Source organism: Schistocerca nitens, chromosome 1 (assembly GCF_023898315.1).
Source record: "Schistocerca nitens isolate TAMUIC-IGC-003100 chromosome 1, iqSchNite1.1, whole genome shotgun sequence".
Taxonomy (NCBI): Eukaryota; Metazoa; Arthropoda; class Insecta; order Orthoptera; family Acrididae; genus Schistocerca; species Schistocerca nitens.
In genome coordinates, this window is record NC_064614.1 from 291627495 (window position 1) to 291649909 (window position 22415).

At 42.4% G+C, this 22415-nt stretch overlaps 1 protein-coding gene across 1 annotated transcript in view; it reads left to right on the forward strand.

The window, feature by feature from the left end:
• The window catches only part of LOC126243480 (uncharacterized), a 1765051-nt gene that overhangs the window by 1178995 nt on the left and 563641 nt on the right, over window positions 1-22415 (forward strand). The window contains exon 6 of the mRNA XM_049948170.1: window positions 19608-19654. Coding sequence (XP_049804127.1) covers window positions 19608-19654 — 47 coding nt within the window. The remainder of the gene's footprint in view (window positions 1-19607; window positions 19655-22415) is intronic.

Sequence of the window (22415 nt, forward strand, 5' to 3'; positions counted from 1 at the left end):
TGGCTTATAATGTTCAAATGCATATTGAATCAGTAGTATAAACCCATCAACAGTATTTATTAGTGCTTGTAAACTTTAAGAACTAGAAGCATGAATTTACGAACACTCTACCTTCAATTTTTTAACCATAAAGACATTTTTCTTACAAAAACTAACTGTAAACAACTGTTAACCTAATACACTGCCTTTTCACCTTCATATGCACGTTTCACGTTAACAATGTGCCGCCAGTTACAAATTATTTGTATGAAAGATGAAGTGTGTTCAGAGACTGCAAAATCTGCCTCTCTTGAAGCTAAGACCTTCAAAGCAGTAACATTTCTATCATCAAAAATCTTGAGTGCAATATTAACATTTTGCTTCTGAATACTGGAAGGACATAAGAGCTTAAATGACAATAAATCACTGTATTTCACCAACGAACCTTTTCCCTTCTTGTACATCAATACTTAATACTGAAAGTTTGAAATAGCTACAACTTGAAAATTATCAAAATATGTAAACTCCAAGACTCTGTCAGGTTTAGTAATTCACTTATTACGGAAACAGTTCAGTATATTTTCTGTGTCAGAGATTAGGAACAACTTTCTAGTACTGTCATTAGGACATTGAATACAAAGCTGATAACCACCACTAGGGATAAGTAATTCAGAAGCTCTCTGATTTATTATCTGAAATTGAAGGCAATACAGGAAACCCAACTTTATCTACTTTAGTAATTATACATAAATGCTGAGCAGTTAAATTGTAACCAATATGATAGTCACATCTTTAAGTTTTGAGAATACAGTATATATCAAGAAAACCAGAGCTGTTTTGGCAAGATCAGTGTTGCTGGCTCCATAAAAAGATCAAATAAGGTTCGATGTAATTTTCATCGAGGAGCACATTTACAACTGAACTTACCTCTCAGCTTTCTAAGAGCGCATGGATGTTGCAAACATAGTTAACCACTATTGTGCACAGCTCTGTATGCTGACAATGAATGAACGTACAGAGAAGTTGACAGTAATAACGTATTCCCACAATATCTACGAATGTTGTCATTTTTTGTTAGGAACTGAGTCTGCTCAATTATCAGCTGCAGCTGTGAACATGTATCATCCGAAAATTTATCTTCCAGCACTATCACTACATTTTCAACCACCAAACACTAAATTGTCGCCTTCTGACACTATTGACTCAACATATTTTAATAGTATGTCCTGTACATGCTTGCCTTTATTGGCTTATATTTTGTGGCTTCTTTAAGCTGGGAAATTTTGTATCTGTTGACAAAAAGAAGACACTTAAATCAGTATTAATCAATAGTTACAGAAACTAAAATAGCTGGTAATTCATTACTGACATAAATAAAATTCAGCAATATCTTCTGTTCACACTCGAGACAGCAGGACTGTTTCTTCTTGACATGGGTTACGTTTCAAAAATAATTGCATATGTCTCGCAATTTTTTAATAGCGGTTTGTTCTTAATACCGCCTGTAATCTTCCTAACTTCTTTCCACTGGTTTCTCAAGATTGTCACGTTCTACGTCACTTAACCTTGTTCACGAGGGTCCATCTGTTGTCAAGTATTCTGGTAGATTCGGAAAAAAAGGAAGCACTGCATTTGGTTTCAGCTTGGGATATCTTCTTTCAAATGTCTTTATTTCTCCACCAATTACAATCTTTTCTGTTCTGATTATGAATTTTCCCGAAAAACGTTTTATGCATATTACTTTATTCTTCAGCTTTGAGAATTTAGTGTGACTTTCCCTTAGACACTTTTTTTTATTTCCTCATAGCTTGTAAAGTAAATGTGCTGTCAGACATTTCCTTAGCCACTTTTTCTTTAGTTCCTCATAGCTTGGTAAAGAAAATGTGCTGGCAGCTTCGCTTTGAGATTTGTAATTACTTTTACAGCCAGCCACACTTCAGCACCTTGGTATTTCCAGTACTGGTATCTGAAAACAGAAATTCAGTGTAGCTTCTGCAATGTAGATGTTAACATTTCAGAACGTATTTGTACACATTTAGTTAGTTTGCAATGCAGCTTTCGGCGTAACCTCTCAATCAAACATAAGTTTTCTCTGCTTATTAAGCAGTCGCAAACAGTAATTTTGTTAGCATGTATGAAGTACTTACAGTTCACTCGTGGTGCTAATCATATCTGTGTCCCCCTGGGCATCGTGACGTCTGTTTGGACCGACTGTCCTTCGGTAGGGTCTGTTGCGCAAGTATTCTATTTGTTGGATCTTCGAGATTTCGTCCGTTAGTTTGTTGAGTTCAGTCCACCTTTCCGGGTCGCGTGTTATGGCATGTAGTTCGTTCTGTGTGTTCAGGCGATTTATGTGTACTGTGTGTCTTATGTTCGTGCGTTGTCCGCAGAAGAAGACAGTATGTTCAGGGGAACCTTCGTCCCCGCATGTGCATCTATTAGTCTGCTGCAGACTCACGCGGTACAGGTGCGTGGGATAAGGGCCATGTCCTGTGATGAAATGTACCATACCGCGGCTGGGATCAATATGTTTTAGTTTTAGTCTTTCCCGGATGTCAGGGAAGAAGTTGTATACACGGCAGCCCTTATCGCTGTTGGCCCACTCGCTCTGCCAGGTATCCACTCGCCATGCTCTGAGTTGGCGTGTTGTCTCAATCGGTACACCAGTGATCTACCGAACCTGGTCTACTCTCCCCATCCTAAGCCAGTACATTGCTGTGCGGTACCTGATGGTGATATCTATGGAGAAGATTCCCATGACGACATATAGTGCGTCATTTGATGTTGTGTTGAATGCCCCTGTTAGTCGAAGTAGAACACTTCTTTGGCCTCGACGTACAATGGTTCTGTTGGTTGAGAGGTTTAACCTGTGGGCCCACGTACTGGCAGCAAAGCATAGTACTGACTCGAAGAGAGCGCAATGGTATGTTCGTGTCACTGACAGGGGTAGTCTGAATTGTTCCGAATTTAGTCTAGCCAGTTTGTGTAGTATCTTTTCTGCTTTGTTTGTGCGTATTCGCATGTGTTCGTTGAAGTTCAATCGTTCATCAATGTATACTCCTAGATAGAGTGTTACTGCTATTCTTTTTATGTTTGTGTCCCCGATTTTGACTGTTGGGTTCCTGCGCAGGATACCCTTTAGCAATGTATAAGTTGTTTTGTTTCCTGCTATCTTTAATTTATTATCTGTGCACCATTGGGTTATTGTCCTAAGTGTTCCATTGGCTCTTTCTTCTAGCTGGGCACGGTTGTTTGCTGAAACTACGACGAGTAGATCATCAGCATAAGCGACAACTCCATCTATCAAGATGTGCTCCTCTAGTAACTGTAGGAGCGATTCTATAACTATGTCCCAGAAGATGGGGACGCAGATCGACCCTTGTGGACAGCCTTTTGTAATTCGTTTAATCACTTTCTGGTTGTCCATTTGCCAAACGACCGTTCTGTCTCTGCTGTAGTCCATGAAACTATTATACAGAGACTCCGGTACCTGCACGTGTCTGTGCCTCTTGAACAAGGCCGGCCACCAGAGGTTGTCGAAGGCACCTGAGATGTCTATCATAATTGCAAGTGTGTATTTGGAGGGTGTGTCGTGTACTATTTGGAGTGCTCTGTTAATTGCGTCGTCTATAGATTTCCCTTCCCTGAAGCCGTATTGGTGTGGTGTCAGTCCCCGTAGTGTTCGGTGTGCTTGTAGTCTTTTGCAGAGTAGTTTTTCTTGTACTTTACCGAGTGTATTGATAAGGCAAATTGGTCTGTAAGACTTAAGGTCTGATGGGTCTTTGTCTGGAGCCTTTTTGATGATAACCGCCTTCCAGGTCTTCCACACTGCAGGCACACGACCCAGCCTTAATGCATCGTTTAACAACGTCGAGAGAAACGGGGTGCACAGGTCACACACAATCCTAAAAACAGATTGCACCTTATATGTAAACAGTTAACAGCATCTCCATGTCTAATAAGAGCTTAAAGCTAGGTACTTCTTCAAGGGACCTACGCCTTCCGTTAAGAGGCAGCGCACAGTCTGGATGGAAGGATCTTAATTGTGGTCCCTCTCTTTTGAGCCCAACCCGACGGATACCTATGGTAGATCGGGGAAAACCACCGTTCAGGTCGTGTTGTCGGCGGGGCCGGGAGGTGCTTGCGCCTGATGTACTGTACTAGGAGCTTTGTAGGCTGAACACAAACCGTTAGCGTCATTACATTACTACTTTTACCACAAGCACCCTTTCATTAGCAACTTTGAGCCAAGCACAAAATCAGTTACATCTCTATTGTATATCGTAAATAGTTTTTTAGCAGGCTGCACATGGAGCTCTTAGTCTTAGTTTCTAGCTTTAACGTACCCTAATCTCTTCTAGTTAAGGTAGTTTTTAGGATGGTAGAAAGACATGGTGAGCAACTGCCTGCGTCTTGAGGGTCATTCCAAGACCCGGGCCGCCGCCCACAACCAGGTGACAGGCAATATTATACCTATCCCTCCTCTATTCAGTTCTCTTCCTTCCTTCTTTCTAAAGATTTAATTTCGTTTTGTTTATTAATATCTTACTTGATTTTGTATTAGTTATAAGTTTTTCTAATGCTACACAAAAAAAGGTATCAAATGGATCTAAACAGAGCCCACCTCCACGTGGCGGGACACGGGCAACGGTGTGAGTAGGGACGGGAGCCGGTGTGGTGTTACTTTCAGTCACTCCGGACCCCGGACCAAGTCACAGCGGCTAAGTGGCAACATACGACCCACCATAAGAAATTAGACGGTGGGTCATAAAATATAAGCAGCTAGTGAAGAAAAAAAAAAGTGTTCAAAGAACAGCAAATTCTGGAATTTTTCTTTTGTAACAGAAGACTGTAGCAGCCTGTACTTAATCAACAAGTCAATACAAAGTTCAACATGCTCAGCAACGCATCACGAGGCACCCGGCTTAACGAACTACAGATGTACCCTGCCTATGTAACAAACAAGATGGCTTCCAGAGCACAAGTCGTGTCCTGAGCGCCAGTGACGTCATACCTACCACTTTCAGAAATGTTAATCTTTTCAACATTATAATAAATTCTCCACTGCAGATACCCTAAAAATGAGATCCGACTGCATTTGCGTTACTTCCTATCTATGAAAATGCGTAACTATAGCCTGCCCTACCTTTCCTCCGTCCTTCAAAGCTACATCGGACTCTTCCGTCAGAGATGTCCACTTCTGCTTACTACACAGCATTTTGCTTAGGATACAGTATAACTTCGCCACCATTCGAAACTTCCTGACGGCGTGGGCTGAGTTTATGTTACCGGGGACTTGAGTTTTTGCGGCCAAAAACGCCATCCTATGCAACCGTGACTCTCCATGCTTGCCTCTGTCTTACATGAATTCAGATCAGAAACTGAACCGAAATTCAAATCACTTTTTCTCCACTCGCAACACAATGCTGTTTTCACCAAATTTATTCTAATCAAATTTTCTATACGGTACATCTTAATATGATTACACCGTATTATTTGTCTCCTTTATCATTATATTTTGCCAGTTCATTGGTGAAGAGTGAGATGAGCGTATCCAATACACAGATGTATCACTGCCATGTCTCACAATGCTCTTCACCGACGGCCACAACAGAGGACCACGGGAACCATGTCGCTCGCAAGTTTAAAGACAGACTGCAGGCTATTGTGATTACGTCACACTATATATTGTGTTGTTGACGAGAATCAATGATGTCGGCAGCCTGAATATTAAGGTGGCTGCTTGATGTCAGAGACTGAAGGATTCATGACAGCGGTTCAGATATAAAATACTGTCTTAATCAGACTGAATTTAATATAAAAAATAAAGAAAGCCTGGTTAAATGTAAGTGTAGCACTAATCTTCACCACATTAAATAAGTAAACAAATTATTAGCACCCTCTACAACAAATACTGCGCCGTCAATGAACATTGGTTATCATGGATCTTAATCGGCCACTGTCTGGAAAAACGAAGTGACTTTGTAAAATACTTTGAATAAGTGGTTCTAGAGGAAGCTGGAGTGTTTCCTTTGACGACCCTGCGTGAAGTTCCTGTCCCTGCCTCTCTACGGCCTTTATGTAAAAGCCTCTTAGTGCAAGGAGAACATTTATTGGTGGAGCGCTTGACATAAAAGTTTTGAAATATGATACAAGTTCCACAATAACGTAACTTAAAGTGAACTTGGCCAGCGACGTGTTTTGTGCAGGGGGCACAAATTTTATGGAGTAATAATTAATTATTTAAATTTTTTCTGGCCTTAACTTCTATGCTTTAAGTTTGCTACTGTGAAGAACATCGATCACAGCTTGTCCACAGCCCCAGCTCGTGATGCTTGGTTAAGCATGGTATTCGCACTAAGGATTGCTGACGTACGTTCGCCTTGGCAGAACGTCGTTTACATTTCTCGACCAATAGAAACGTAGGAAATGCTCAAGTGGGATGTCGGACTCGGGTATCCGTGGGCCGAGGCAGAGACGCTTCGGTTTCTTGTCTACAGCTTTCGATCCGCTAACGGGTCCCTGTCCTGAACTCCTATTTACCATTCAGGACTTTTACCGTAACAGTCACCTCCAAGTGGATGGAGGTTTCCCTAGGTGAGCCATTCATATCTCTTTAAGATACAATAAGCATAAACGAGTCTTACCAGATCTTGCTCTTATCCAGTACAGGTAAAGCGACTCTCCCAGATGTCCACGTAATGACCTACGCTCGCCCCACATTTCACAATTTTTTCTTCAGCTCCTTTTAAAAATATATCGTCCACACAATTTCGAAGACAGCAAGAGCGTAAGAACTATCACACAATCAGTTTAATAGCTAAGTATTCTAATTGTTGACAAGAATAATATAAAGAAGTATGGCTTTCGGAAAGGTAAAGACATGAAAGAGACAATTCTGACATTGCTGACGGAAGCATGACTTAAGAAACATGAAGAAATGTTCATACGACCTGTCAACCTAGAAGAAGCATTCAACCATGTCAAATGGTACAAGAAGTTCGAAATTCTGTGAACAATAGGAGTTCGCCATAGGACAAGAAAGCTAATATACAATATGTACAAGAAAAAAGACAAAACAACAAGACTGGAACACTAAGAACATAACTGCTCAGATTGAAAAGGTTCTAAGTCAAGGTTGCAGTCTCTCTACTCTCCCGTTCAACCTGTACATCAAAGGAGCAACGGCGGATATAAAAGAACGTTTCTACAATTGGATAAACGTTCAGATTGAAAGGATATCAATATAAGATTCATTGATGAAACGGCTATACTCAACGGAAAATAGGAGAAATTACAGTACATATTTAATGGAATGGTCTACTGAGCACTTGTTATGAAATGAGCGTGAACCGAAAGTCGGGAGTGTTGATGAGTATCAGACATGACATTAGCGAGAAACTTTATGTCAAGATTGTTGATCAAAAAGTAGTCGAAATTGAGGAATATTGTTATCTTGGAAGGAAAATAAAACACGGCAGACGAAGGAAGTAGAATATAGAAAACAGACTAACACTGGCAAGGAAAAACAAAAAAAAGTCTACTAACAATCTGAGGAGGAAATTTGTAGCTATTGGACAGTGGGAAAACAGGAGAAGAAGAGAATCAAAGCGACTGAGATGTTGCGCCACAGAAGAACGTGGACTGATGAAACTAGATATTAAGGGTTTCTCCCTAGAGTCGTCAGAGAAAGAACATTCGGAAAACGACAAGAAGAAGTGGTGACTGGATGACAGAATATGTGTTACGGCATCAGGGAGCTGTAGAATATAATAGCTTTAGCGGAACAGTCAAACTGGAGTAAATCTATTTGACGGAATATGGAGCATTTGTTACTCTGAGATCGGCTATGAAGATGAAGATGTTGGCACCGGAGAGGAATTGGTGATTTTTAGCCGCTGCTTCGCCCACGTATGCGTACGTCACACACATTGCGCACACATGTGTCTTAATCTCTGCTGTTTTACGCCATATGATGCCAGTAACGTGGATGTTAAATTTATTTATCGTATACAGCTGTATGGCATGATCTTTGGTCCTGAAACACATTCACAAAAATATTCGCTCCATACATTGCTCATTCTCGCAGTCCGGTTTACATACACCACAAATAAAGTGCTGCTATCAACTATGACGTTAATATCATATGTTATCACCACCTCTGCTTGAAAGAAAACCTTACACGTAGACGTTCAATAAAAGTTGTAACCTCACCCTCACTTATCGACCTTAATGACAGTGAAAAATTAAACCGCATGTACCTAATGGAAGATTGGGAAAGAAATCGTCACCGAAGTTAATCTGTCGGTAAAGAGGGAGGAAAGGGTTACATCTAAATGAAAGGAAAATTGCAAATGAAACTGGTGGAAATTAGTTTTGAAAAGGGGTAAAGTTAATAAAGAAAGTAAATGTGCGGCCGTTACGTTAACAATTAACTAGCGGTAATTAGATATTTGAGATTTGGGGAAAATCACGGTCGCCAGTCCTAAGGACAATTACTATAGTAACTGAAAAAGAAAGGTTATTACACATATAATTAGCACTAGAAGCGTGGCAACTGAAGGTTGACACGTGTAGTGTGAAAACTGAAAGTTTGTCAGAAGTAATAAATTTCGCTACACTCTGACTTAATTTAGCAAAAGAATTAATAAAACCGGAAAATCGAAAGTTAATTTAGTGACTGAAGTTAATAGTGAGCTTTCTTTCTGAAGCACATCGAAATCCAGTAAAATACGGTTGTCTTGGACTACCTCAACAATCATTTCAAAAGCAACTTGACTCTACGCAAATTAGAAACAAGAGATTTAACTTTGAACTTGAATTAAATGATTCTGAACAATTAACAATAGTAAAATTTAGTACGTACCAAGCTGAGCTGCAGTCACAGGTAAGCTAAAATATGCTAACAAAACTCGCACTCTTAATTTGTGCTCGTGTAATCTAAATATTGTAGCCAGCTATGAATACTTTAACTGAACTTTGAAATTAAAGCAGTGAAATCTAATTATATTATTTTAATGCTGGCGTTTGAATTTCAACGATACTCGGGTTCATTTCGGAAAAGGAAGGGACCCTGCTTGGTAATGCAATTGGGACAATGAGCAACAAAGGTTCATGCTAAGTTGCTGTAATTTTGCGAGGCAAATGGAACAATTTGAAAAGCTGAGGGTCTGCCATACAGTTCTGAAACTTTACGTGCTTTTAGTCTTCCTTGTTGGTTGATTGAAGGTTTGAAGCCGTCGATCGAGGAGGTGGCGACAGTCACTCATTGTCGGCCGTCGCTGTTGCAGAAGCTGGATGCTGGCGCGCCTTCTTCTCGACACGGTCACCAGGCGAAACGGGCTCTTGATGTGCGCCAGCTAATGCTTCCCGTCCGCGACACCGTGTCAGAAACTATCATCGCAAGTCGAGCGCAATTACATGCTGCCAAACCCCGAAAGCGCGGCAACTCGCGGGAGCTACACACAACACACCTGCTCCACTCGCTACTCCAGCCAGACTCTCTCTCCGCCCGCGCTCCACGCGGCAGAGTTCACACTACCAAAGATCCTACACACTTTGATTCTTCACACGACCTATCGATGTAATCGTTCGATAGCAGTTTTCCCTAGGCAAGACCCAGCGTAAAAATACAAATAATATTTACGAAACAAACCAATTATACATCGACATAAATGCATAAATATATATATACAAATAGTAAAACAATTACAATATATAAAGGCACAGAAACGTCATATATTCAGGTAACAAAATAAGGAAAAAACTTACAGTACAGTAGATGGAAATAGGAGGATATGCATTTCCGGCGTTACAAAGTGAGAAAAATGTTCCATGGATAAATTAAACGACAACTTAATGAAAGGGCAAAAACGGAAGCGTGAGTTAGAAGGAGTTTAAGAGAATTATGGGCAAAACCGTCACCGCAGAACCAGCTTTACAAACAGATGACTGTATGAAGGCGGACGAAAGCGAGAAGGTTGAAATCTTCCGCGATTTACTCAAAAAGCTTCACAATCATCCACAATACCCTACAGTTGACTACAGCCACGAGGAAATTATTAATAGGGAACTTCATCTATTTCTATACAAAAATGCCACACCAGCTGATCAACCACTATCGAATGAATGAACAGAATATTAGGTAGCCTCTGCCGTTCTAACCAGCGAAAATATAGCTCCTGGAAATGACGGCATTGGACGATTTCATCTCAAACTACTTCTACTACAGCAACTTGCTCAAACACTAAAACTTTTATTTAATGCAGCCTTCACTCAAAAAACTGTACCATCCCCATGGAAACATGCGCAAATTACAATGATTCCGAAACCTGGGAAACCCAAAAACCATCATAACTCATACAGATCTACCACACTACTTTCAATAATTGGCAAAGCCTTTGAGGCAATAATTAACAATAGGCTACAACAATTTGTAGGAGACAAATGCATTATTCCACGTGAACAAGCTGGTTTCAGAAACAGTCATATTACTGCTGATCCATTATTAAGACTAGCAAAGTTCCAGAATCCTGCAACTTAACAGATGCGACTGCTGCCCTCATTCTACAGATAGAACGCACCTCTGATAAGCTATGGCACGCGGGACTTCTTCACAAAATGCTAAAATACAACTTGCCAAATGAAATAGTACAATTAATAGCTAACCTCATTGGAAATAGAAAAGGGAAAGTATGAGTTTAGTATCAGACTGATGACCTTAACAGTTAAATCCCATAAGATTTCACACATTTCATTTTCAGTATCAAAAATCATCCTACTTCACACCCAAACGGCGATTCCGCATAGATCCCAGTGGTTGGTGGGTCACGTCGTCCATTAACAGCCCTTTTCAATTTATCCCAGGCATGTTCGATAGGGTTCATCTCTGGAGATCCTGTAAGAAGTCATTCACCTGATGTGCACGATGGGGGCACCAATTGTCAATTTCTTTTGTAGGATTCACTTGTAGATTAAATGTAGCTAAGAGCTGTGTCAGCATTGCTTCAGAAGCTGTCTGAACAGAGAGCACTTTTCGTGACATTTAAAATCATGTCTACAACTGTTTACATAACATTTTGATATGTGGTCTTTTCGTTAGTTGTTATTCTTGAAAGAAACGTGAAATACTTCGAGCCCACATTTAATTAAGTGATCATCTTCTCTGTATTCGTTTTCCAAAACTTACTTCTGTACGAAAATATGCTGGATATACAAAGATTTTCTGTGAATACACCAAACAGTGAACGCTTTGCCTGCTTCTAATTCTTTTGTTACCCATCGTTCTCATCCCTAGTTTCATTTTCTTTTTCTTAATTGTCCTCCTCCTCTCCTGTCCGCTCAGTTGTAGGCAGTTATAAGTATGCGATGGTATTAATTTGAAATATGTTTATGAAGTATTATTGTTCCATAAGGCTCATGAGGAACATAGTTACACTGCATACATCTGGATAGTATTTTCCTTGTGTTTCCTCCAATTCTTCATCGGTAATATAGTGAAAGAACACAAAGACAAGTTATAGTCCAAGGGGAAATCGAAGCAAGTCTCTCTGGACCATAAACAAATCTAACACAATAAACTGGTAGCCGAGATCGCAGTAATTCTTCGGCGAAACTAAAGCCGCCATCATCGGATCTTAGGACACATACAGGTTACAATATCAAGGCAGACAATGGTGATATTAATAGTTGCCTATAACACGCAGGCCTTACAAAATTGTCATACCTAGCACATAGGCATCCAAGAGAGATGACATAATAAATGTTAAGTGTCTCCATCACACACAAGCGCAAGCTAGGTACTAGTACCAGTCCAGGACTCGAGTCCTGGATGTTGCGTTTCTCTGGCAAGTGCTCTACAAGTTGAGCTATCCAAGCACGACTCTCGACCCACCCTCTCAGCTTTTCTTTCGCGAGTACCTTGTCTCCTGCCATAGGAACTGCACAGAAATTCTCCTGCGAAAGTTGTGGGCCCAGAACTCCTGGAAGAAAGGATACTGCGGAAATATAGCTTAGTTTGGAAGGTAAAAATAAGGTACTGCCGGAGGTTAGGTTGTGAGGATGGGTCCTGAGTCGTGTTTGTGTAGCTCAGTTGGTAGAGAACTTGACACCAAAAGAAAAGATCCTGGTCTCGAGTCCAGTCTCCACAAACAGTTTTAATCTTTCAGAATATTTCACGTCTGCGCATACGCCGCTGTAGAGTGAAAAATTCATTCTGGAAACACCTCCAGGCTGCGGTTAAGCCATGTTTCCGCAGTATCTTGTCTTCTGGGAGTGCTGGTGGTGCAAGTTTCGCAGGAGAATTTCTGTGATGTTCGGAACGTAGGAGGTGAGGTGCTGGCCAAAGTAAATCTTGTGTGGACGGGTGGTCTCGCTTTGGCAGCTCAGTCCCAGTGCTCGTCTGGCACACAATTTTAATCTGTCAGGAAGTTTCATATCAATGTACACTCTACTGCAGAATGAAAAATTCATTTATTTCTCACTTCTGACAAGGGAACCTCCCCATCGCACCCCCCTCAGATTTAGTTATAAGTTGGCTCAGTGGATAAGCCTTGAAAAACTGAACACAGATCAATCGAGAAAACAGGAAGAAGTTGTGTGGAACTACGAAAAAAATTAGTAAAATATACAAACTGAGTAGTCCATGCGCAAGATATGCAACCTCAAGGAGAATGTGAACTCCCGAGCGCCGTGGTCCCGTGGTTAGCGTGAGTAGCTGCGGAGCGAGAGGTCCTAGGTTCAAGTCTTCCCTCGACCGAAAATTTTACTTTCTTTATTTTCGTAAAGTTATGATCTGTCCGTTCGTTCATTGACGTCTCTGTTCACTGTAATAAGTTTAGTGTCTGTGTTTTGCGAACGTGCCAGAAAACCGTGCGATTAGTAGACGAAAGGACGTGCCTCTCCAATGGGAACCGAAAACATTTGATCGCAAGGTCATAGGTCAACCGATTCCTCCACAGGAAAACACATCTGATATATTCTGTACGACACTGGTGACGGCATGTGCGTCACATGACAGGCATATGTTGTCGAGAATATGTTGTCGACCCACCTATCCTGTACACTTAGCGAATGGGTAAAAAGATTCTTCTACCTTGCCCGACTTAGGTTTTCTTGTGGATGTGATAATCACTCCCAAAAAAGTGATGAAAACATAAGAGTTTGTCACTTAAACTGAAAATAAAAAATTAAACTTTTCACTCGAGGGAAGACTTGAACCTAGGACCTCTCGTTCCGTAGCTGCTCTCGCTAACCACGGTACCACGGCGCTCCTTGACTCCCATTCTCCTAGATGTTGCCTATCTTCACATGGACTACTCAGTTTGTATATTTTACAAATTTTTTTTTCATAGTTCCACACAACTTCTTCCTGTTTTCTCAATTGATCTGTGTTCAGTTTTTCAAGGCCTATCCACTGTGCCAACTTATAACTAAATCTGAGGGGGGTGCGATGGGGAGGTTCCCTTGTGAGTCACCTAACTAGGGAAAAGTTGCAGGACAGTTGGCATTTGAAATCTAAGACAAAACTAAGAGTAACAGATACTTATTTGCTCTTAATGGCTGACATAATTAACACAAAATTAACAGATAATTGTGCTCTAAAAATTAAAATAAAATCACAAAATTATGCTGACACTGAGGGGAGTTACCAAATGGTGGTGTGGAAGATTATAACGCAACAAGATCATCTCAGCAGTTTGTGCATTCAGAATTAACTCGACAAAAGGTGGCCACAAATTAAACCAACTGAGCGACCTAAGTTGCGTGGCTAAGTAAGTAGGATGCTGCTGAGAATATATATCAAGCTACTGCAATTGCGACACTTACATTCGTCCAAAATCAGCTAGCGAGCGCCATTCAGCACCAGACGGGGGTCAGAAGACGAATCACCCAAGAACTCAGTTCAACACCCTCAACTGCTTACTTTCCAAAAAAGAAACTCACCATGGACGGTAAAAAACAGCGATATTGCTATTGTGAGGGAATAGATTATTGCTTATTTTACGAAAAAACGGGTAAACGCAGCAGAAACGTCTCACTTTTAATGTACAAAATGCACATAACAAATGGGAGACTGGTACTGGCCTCGAGAAGTGTCTCCTATATTGGGCGGTCATTTTGTACCGAGCACAGTGACAGGGGATTGGGTATACCAAAAATCTGGGGTGAAAGTAACCGACTTTCCCCACATTGATCGGGTGGCATTACCAGTCCCGTCCTTTCATGCTCGCATAGAGAAGGTAAAAAGTGATGCGCTGTTATACTCTGGGTATAGCAGTGGTGGCATGGTATTCTCTTACCTCAGTGAAGACAGGGATCGACTCTGCCAACGAAAGTACGGAGCTGGCGACAATCCAACTCCTGCGAAAACAGCAACACTCTCTGAAGATGCTCGCCCCGCCTAAAGAGACTCGCTGACTACCTCTTGTCGACAAACAGGAAGTTAAGACCACACCAGAAACGCACTTTTCCAGTGAGAAAAAAATACGTAGCTCCCCCTCCCCCCAAGGTACACACATCGAACACTCGCAATAACATGACCAGAAAATAGCGTTATAAAAATGAAACATTGGTGCGTACGGATACTTGACAGTCACGAGGGTGAAACAAAACTTTACCACCGAACTTTCATGTTTGGTAGTATGGATCAAAACTAGGAACAATTTCTAGTATACATGGGCCCTAAGCTGTGTACCTTAAGAGCTATAAGCATTTGTTCATCTTCGCTACTGTGAACCACATCATTTCTAGTGAACAAGTGCTCATTCAATGTAAACTTTCACGGCCGGTATTGACTTCACTTAAAACTTCCGGGCTGATAGGCCGTGGTCGAAGTATAAAACTGTCTCCTAACGTTTCGTCTCCGACTGCGGGAGACATCATCGGAGGTAAAGCGGCGAACTGCAAAGAGGACTCGAGGAGGCGCTGATTATATAGGCAGTACAGAGGGCGCCACTGTCGATCACGTGGCGTCGGCTATGAGATTGTCTCTGGTAATGCCAACATTCTCGATTGAAAGTAATCGATCGTCACGCTTGCGGTGCAACGCTGACATCCAAATTTTATCCAGTTTAACACCTTCGTCTTTCCTGTTAAAATTATTACAATGTTTATCAATCTCGATAGCCTGTCTATACAAGCGTGCATAATAATGCGAGGTTTTTGATATGACGCTCGTCTCGCTGAATTTTATTTCATGATCACCTTCCTGGTAAACATGTTCCGCTACGGCCGATTTATCCGTGTGACCTAGGCGGCAATTCCTCTTATGTTCGACAAGACGGGTGTTCACACTTCTCTTTGTGGTACCAATGTAAACCTGTCCACAACTACAAGGAATTTTATATACCGCCGGTGTAGCCAAAGGGTGCCGTGCATCTTTTGCCGACCTTAAGAATTCTTTTATTTTCCTAGTAGGTCTGAAAATAGTTTCCACCCCATACTTGCCTAAAACTTTCCCAATGCGATCTGTGACCTTGCTAATGAACGGAAGAAAAGATATCCTCGTCAGTTTTGACGTTGTGTCGTTATTTACCATGATTCCGGTAAACGAAGCTATCTTATGCATAGCGGATATTTTTCCCACCGATATTGTGGCATTATTCCGACACTGCCTCACCACAACCTACTTTCAATACAATAGTGACTTTTATGAACAGATTGACGGGGTGGCTATGGGCAGTCCTCTCAGTCCTGCTGTGGCTAACTTATTTATGGAGACTTTTGAACAACGGGCGCTGCAGACGGCCAGTAAGAGACCAGCCAGATGGTATCGCTATGTCGATGACACGTTCGTAGTATGGACACACGGAGCAGAGGATTTGGATGCCTTCCTGACACATTTAAACAGCATTAATCCGAAAATCCAGTTCACTATGGAGACAGAAAGGAATGGGCAATTGAACTTCCTGGATGTGTCTGTGATTAAACGACCGGACGGAACGTTGGGCCATAAGGTGTATAGAAAGCCCACACATACTGATCGTTATCTGCACAAAGATTCAAACCACCACCCTAGACAAAAAAGAGGTGTAATGAAAACTTTGGTAGACAGGGCGCACAAACTTTGTGAACCTGTTTATTTAAAAGATGAGATTGAACATCTACGGTCAGCTTTCGTGAAGAATGGCTTTTCTAACAAGGATATAGATCGAGCACTTCACTCTAGGCAGAGAATTAGGAGTAACGACGAACAACAGTCGTCCATGGGCAAAGTTTTTCTTCCATTCATTAGCAAGGTCACAGATCGCATTGGGAAAGTTTTAGGCAAGTATGGGGTGGAAACTATTTTCAGACCTACTAGGAAAATAAAAGAATTCTTAAGGTCGGCAAAAGATGCACGGCACCCTTTGGCTACACCGGGGGTATATAAAATTCCTTGTAGTTGTGGACAGGTTTACATTGGTACCACAAAGAGAAGTGTGAACACCCGTCTTGTCGAACATAAGAGGAATTGCCGCCTAGGTCACACGGATAAATCGGCCGTAGCGGAACATGTTTACCAGGAAGGTGATCATGAAATAAAATTCAGCGAGACGAGCGTCATATCAAAAACCTCGCATTATTATGCACGCTTGTATAGACAGGCTATCGAGATTGATAAACATCGTAATAATTTTAACAGGAAAGACGAAGGTGTTAAACTGGATAAAATTTGGATGTCAGCGTTGCACCGCAAGCGTGACGATCGATTACTTTCAATCGAGAATGTTGGCATTACCAGAGACAATCTCATAGCCGACGCCACGTGATCGACAGTGGCGCCCTCTGTACTGCCTATATAATCAGCGCCTCCTCGAGTCCTCTTTGCAGTTCGCCGCTTTACCTCCGATGATGTCTGCCGCAGTCGGAGACGAAACGTTAGGAGACAGTTTTATACTTCGACCACGGCCTATCAGCCCGGAAGTTTTAAGTGAAGTGCTCATTGATCTTAAGTTATTAAATTTAGACCCTGCGTTTAGTAGACTTTTTTTCTTTTGATCCGTACTACCACCTCGGAAAGTTTGTCGTGGCAGTTCTCGCTGGTATACGAAAATAAAACAGACAAACTGCAGGGAGGTATTCCTGAGGAAATGGAGGAAAATGTCCTATGAACAAATATACGGAAATGCGTCGTTGCTGCGGTACACACGCTGACGTATGAAAGTTTCTCTGACCACGTGGCGTGTTTTCCTTGTGTGTTGCAGGCTGTGTGATTGATGCAGAGCACTATAAAGCAGCAGAATGGTCAGGTATTGATGTCGGGAACAAGCCGAGATGGAAACGGTCGAGAGGTGCCACGCCTTTGCTAAAGCGAGTACCCTCACAGACACCAACCACATCACTCACCATTTCAGTCCCTTTTGGGGCATTTGTGTCTATCACAGGTTCTTTCCGACAGGCAAATGTGCAGGCAGGCGGCGGAATGTGGGTACACCAGACACTAACGAAGCCTAGTATAAGCTCCAGGCAAGTGGCCCGCCAACATGGTGTAATCCAAAGTGCGATTTTGTGTATCCTACACGACAACCGTGCATATTTCATCCCATGCAAGCCCTTACTAAATATCTGTTGTGACGAGGGTGCGATGCACCTCTGTAGTCTGTTTGAGGGCGATTTGTTGTCGTTGCCTGTACACCGTCCATTTCCGGACACATGTTCATAGGGTCTTTTCTCCTACATTTCCACACCGGAACCCGTCCCTGCAGTTCGTCAGTTTTATAAACGTTCACACTATACACACATCAAAACACGATTTGCACTACCTCGGTTCCAAGAGTTCCGGAACCTGTACAGGTTCAACACAAACATCATTTCCGCCCTTTTTATTCCTCATGAAAACCACACACTGCGTGTTGTACCACCACACAGTGAGACCTTCAGAGGTCCAGGTTTCTGTACACACCGGTACCTCTAAACCGAGTAGCACGCCCTCTTGCATTGTCCATGCCTGTATTCGTCGTGGAGTACTGTCCACAAGTTCATCAAGGCACTGTTGGTCCAGATTGCCCCACTCCTCAACGGCGATTCGACGTGGATCACTCAGAGTGGTTGATGGGTCACGTCATGCATAAACAGCCCTTTTCAATGTATCCCAGGCACGTTCGATAGGGTTTATGTCTGTAGAACATGCTGGCCACTCTAGTTGAGCGATGTCGTTATCCTGAAGGAAGTCATTCACAAGATGTGCATGATGGGGGCTTCAATTGTCATCCATGAAGACGAATGCCTCGCCAATATGCTGCCGATATGGCTGCACTATTGGTAGGAGGATGACATTCATGTATCGCACAGCCGTTACGGCGCCTTCCATGACCACCAGCGGCGAACGTCGGCCCCACATAATGCCACCCCAAAAGCAGCAGGAAACTTCCACCCTGCTGCTCTCGCTGGACAGTGTGTCTAAGCCGTTCAACCTGACCGGGTTGCCTCCAATCACGTCTCTGACAATTGTATGGCTGAAGACATATGCGACACTCATCGGTGAAGAGAACGCGATGCCAATCCTGAGCCGTCCGTTCCGCGTGTTGTTGGGCCCATCTGTACCGTGCTGCATGGTGTTGCGGTTGCAAATATGGACCTAGCGATCGACGTCGTGAGTGAAGTTGCGCATCATGCAGCTTATTGCCCACAGTTTGAGACGTAACACAACGTCCTGTGACTGCACAGAAACCATTATTCAACATGGTGGCTTTGCTGTCAGGGTTCCTCCGATCCATAATCCTTAGGTAGCGGTCATCCACTGCAGTCGTAGCCCTAGGGAGGCCTGAGCGCGGCATGTCAGCGACGGGTCCTGTTTGTCCGTATCTCCTCCATGTCCGAACAACATCGCTTTGGTTCACTCCGAGACGCCTGGACACTTACCTTGTTGATAGCCCTTCCTGGCACAGAGTAACAATGCGGATGCTATCGAACTGCGATATTGACCATCTACGCATGGTTGAACTGCAGACAACAGGAGCCGTGTACCTCCTACCTGGTGAAATGACTATAACTGATCGGCTGTCGGACTCCTCCGTCTAACGCGCTGCTCATGCATGGTTGTTTACATCTTTGGGCGGGTTTAATGACATCTCTGAACAGTCAAAGGGACTGTGTCTGTGATACAGTATTCACAGTCAACGCCTCTCTTCATGAGTTCCGGGAACTGGAGTGATGCAAAATGTTTTTTGATGTGTGTATATTCAGAAATGGCCGAAAGTGTGCTCTTCAATAAACTGACATATTTCATATTTCATTAATAAACCACTCCTATTTAATAATTGTCCTCACGTTATCAGTTTAATGAATGTGTAAGATTATCTCTGAAGATGCTTTTATCTCCTCTGACGACGCTTTTAATATTTTCGTGAAGTGTTCGTTTACACCTTCGATGAAGATATTATGTAAGGTGTCAAGAAAGACTTAGAATCGTTAAAATTAGTTACCTGGCCATTTGCATCTTTTAATCTTTTCGTGGTCTCTTTTGTGTTCTTGTGTCCACCATGCAATGAGCCTCCCGTCCCATAGAATTTAATGATACTTTCTTTTTTTTACATTATTTCATAGTGGATGATGAACTGCAACTGTAATTTAAAATGCTTGCTTATCATATCAATATATTCTGTGCATTCCTTCTTCTTTAAGTGACGTAATTTATTTTCCCGCAGGTCAACTTAAGGAAGAAGAAACCAACAAATCGTGCACACCGGACAGAGTAAGTGTTCTTACTGAAAACACTCTCCTTTAACCCAAATCTTACTGTTATGGCTTTACATTTTTACAGAGTATGTCCTTTGTGACAGGCGACCACGTTTTAGTAATTCCCGTTTATATATATGTATAGTTAAAAAGTTTGTGGAATGATAGGTGAAAATCTCATTGTGAATGGTATGAAATTATAATAATATTCTACAAGATGCGGATAACTGTAAACTAATTCTCATGTTGCGTGAAGTCATGTGCCATGACTTTCGTTTACTGCGTAATGCTCTGCGTATTGCACCATCCAGCCACTTTGCGTTAACTCTTATATCAAGCATAGGAAAGGCAGAAGAAATTCACTGAAACATTGTAGATGCGCTTCAACCAGTAATACCAGCTAAGATGACTTAATTGTACATAGTTCACCATTATGGTGAATGCTAGGTAGTTCCGAGTAACACCTTATCAGATACATTAAATTTCAAACCAGAGGCTATCCACAAATGTTCGTTACTTCTGATTCCCATGTGTACCACTTCTTAATAAAAATTAAAACACCTGCCGCCGTCTCTCTATAGGATTTGATATATTTACGCATCCAGTTTCGGTGTTCCATTACATGCCCCTTGACAAACGTAAATTGGGAGAAATCTAATTTCACGTGCAGTTATAACAGGCTCCTTGTTGCGTAAATAGATTAAATGCAAAAGAGACAGCTGCAAATCTTGTCATTTCCTTTTCATGCTAATCATCCGAAATACCTGTAACCATCTACTACAACAATAGTCACATAAAAATTTGTTTCTTTGTTTTTTTGAGTCACCAGTTGTCTTATTGGTCTGATGTAGTTTGCCACGAAAGCGTCCTCTGCACCAACCTCTTCATCTGCCTCTGGTACCATGGACGTTATTCTCTGATGCCTAAACACATGTCCTATCGCCCGGTCCTTCTTCTTGTCTGTGTTTTCCATATGTTCCTTTCTTGGCCGACTCTGCGTAGAACCGCCTCGTTCCTGATCTAATCAGTCGACCTGGTTTTCGACTACATCTCAAACGCTTCTACTTCCGCTGTCTATAATTCACTACAATGCTATACTCCAGACGTACATTCTAAGACATTTTTTCCTCAAATTAAGGCTTATATGTGATATCAGTAACCTTCTCTTGGGAGGATGCCTTCTTTGTCTTTGTCTGCTTTTAATGTGCTCCTTTATTCGTCCGTCATGGGCTTTAGCTTATAAGATAGCAGAATTCCTCGAATTCATCTACTTCTTGATCGCCTATTTCGATGTTAAGCTTCTTGCTATTCTCATTTGCTACTTTTCATTATTTTTGCCTTTTTCCAGGTTACTCTCAGTCCTATAGACAGCTCAAAACAGGAATAAGTAGCTTCCATTTTTTCTCAGTTCTTCTTATGCGTACTGTTGGTTCGATAATGCGATGTAAGAGTATTAAAAATTTATGCGTAGACGCTGCTGTAATCCATATTAGCAGTTCCTTATAACACAGTACTTTGCGCGATACTGACAAATAGAAGTCTTAACAAATATGAACTCCGTAAATCCGTAGAACCGCTTTGTAGTAAGTAGTGATTGAGACTGCACACTGGCCAAGCACAGGTAGATCCAATAACATCTTCTCTTCTGTAATCCAAAAGGTCAAAATTGCGTCTGTGGAAGACGAGTCATAAAACTAAGTAGTAGGCAGGAAACAATCGCCACTTTGTTTCATCTGCGTTATAGTGTGAGCCAATTCCTAGGCCTAAAGATACTTGCTTAAATACTGCTATACATGGGTTCAAACTACAAGCATCCACGACTGAAACGAATAGAGGTAGGACCATGGATTCCGACTCTGTTGTGATTAAGAAGCACATTTATAGTCTCACGCGGCCCGACAGTTGACTGCTAGGCTGATGAGGCCTTCCTGCCATGACATCGTAGCATCGAAGTAGCGGAGTAAAGCGCCACCGAAGTTGACAAGTGGGCCAGTGCGACGGCGTTGAGGAGTTCTGTAACGGGCAGCGGACGAATGGGAGCTTCAAACCAGTACCTGAGAAGAAAATGAGCAGCTGCTGGCACTGGAATTGCCGAAGCGTGTAACAGGGGCCGTTGGTGGCTGCTGGTGCACAGCATATGGATAACGGCGTCGAGAACAAGAGGACGAGCCGATAGTGTTGTTTGGTTCCGTGAAGTCTGTCCTGCAGTCGGGTAGCAGTGGCACAGTCTAGACTCTAAACTTGGTGTCTTTAGAGAGGAGTGACAACTAAACGCCGTCGACACCGAGACAGTGGCGCCAAACAGCTGATGAGTGGCTCGGACATTGTTCATCTGGATCCCGGGAAGAGTGTGCCTGGAGTTGTCGGACGTGGCCACGACTAATGCTGTGTGCACTGTACACAGCACTACTTACGGAAGCTGTCAGGCTTTGCTTTGTTCAGTTAACAGTTCTTGATACTTGATATACAATGGCGGAAAATAAACTGTACATCACTAAAGACTGCTACTGCCCTTATCCTGCATTGAGCGCAGGGTCGGCAGGGTTAAGTACAGATGTGGTGTGGTTAAGTTAAGGGGTGGCCGGATGCCCTTCCTGCCCCCACCCCACACCCCCCGGGACGGAATTTGTGTACCCCCGCTGTCTGCGTCGAGTGTAAATCGTGAAATAGTGTGAAAGTGTGTCAGATGTCTGCGAGTCGCGTAACTGAAGCGGGACGTGGGGACCCACCCGGTATTCACCTAGTAGGATGTGGGAAACCGCCTAAAAGCCACAGCC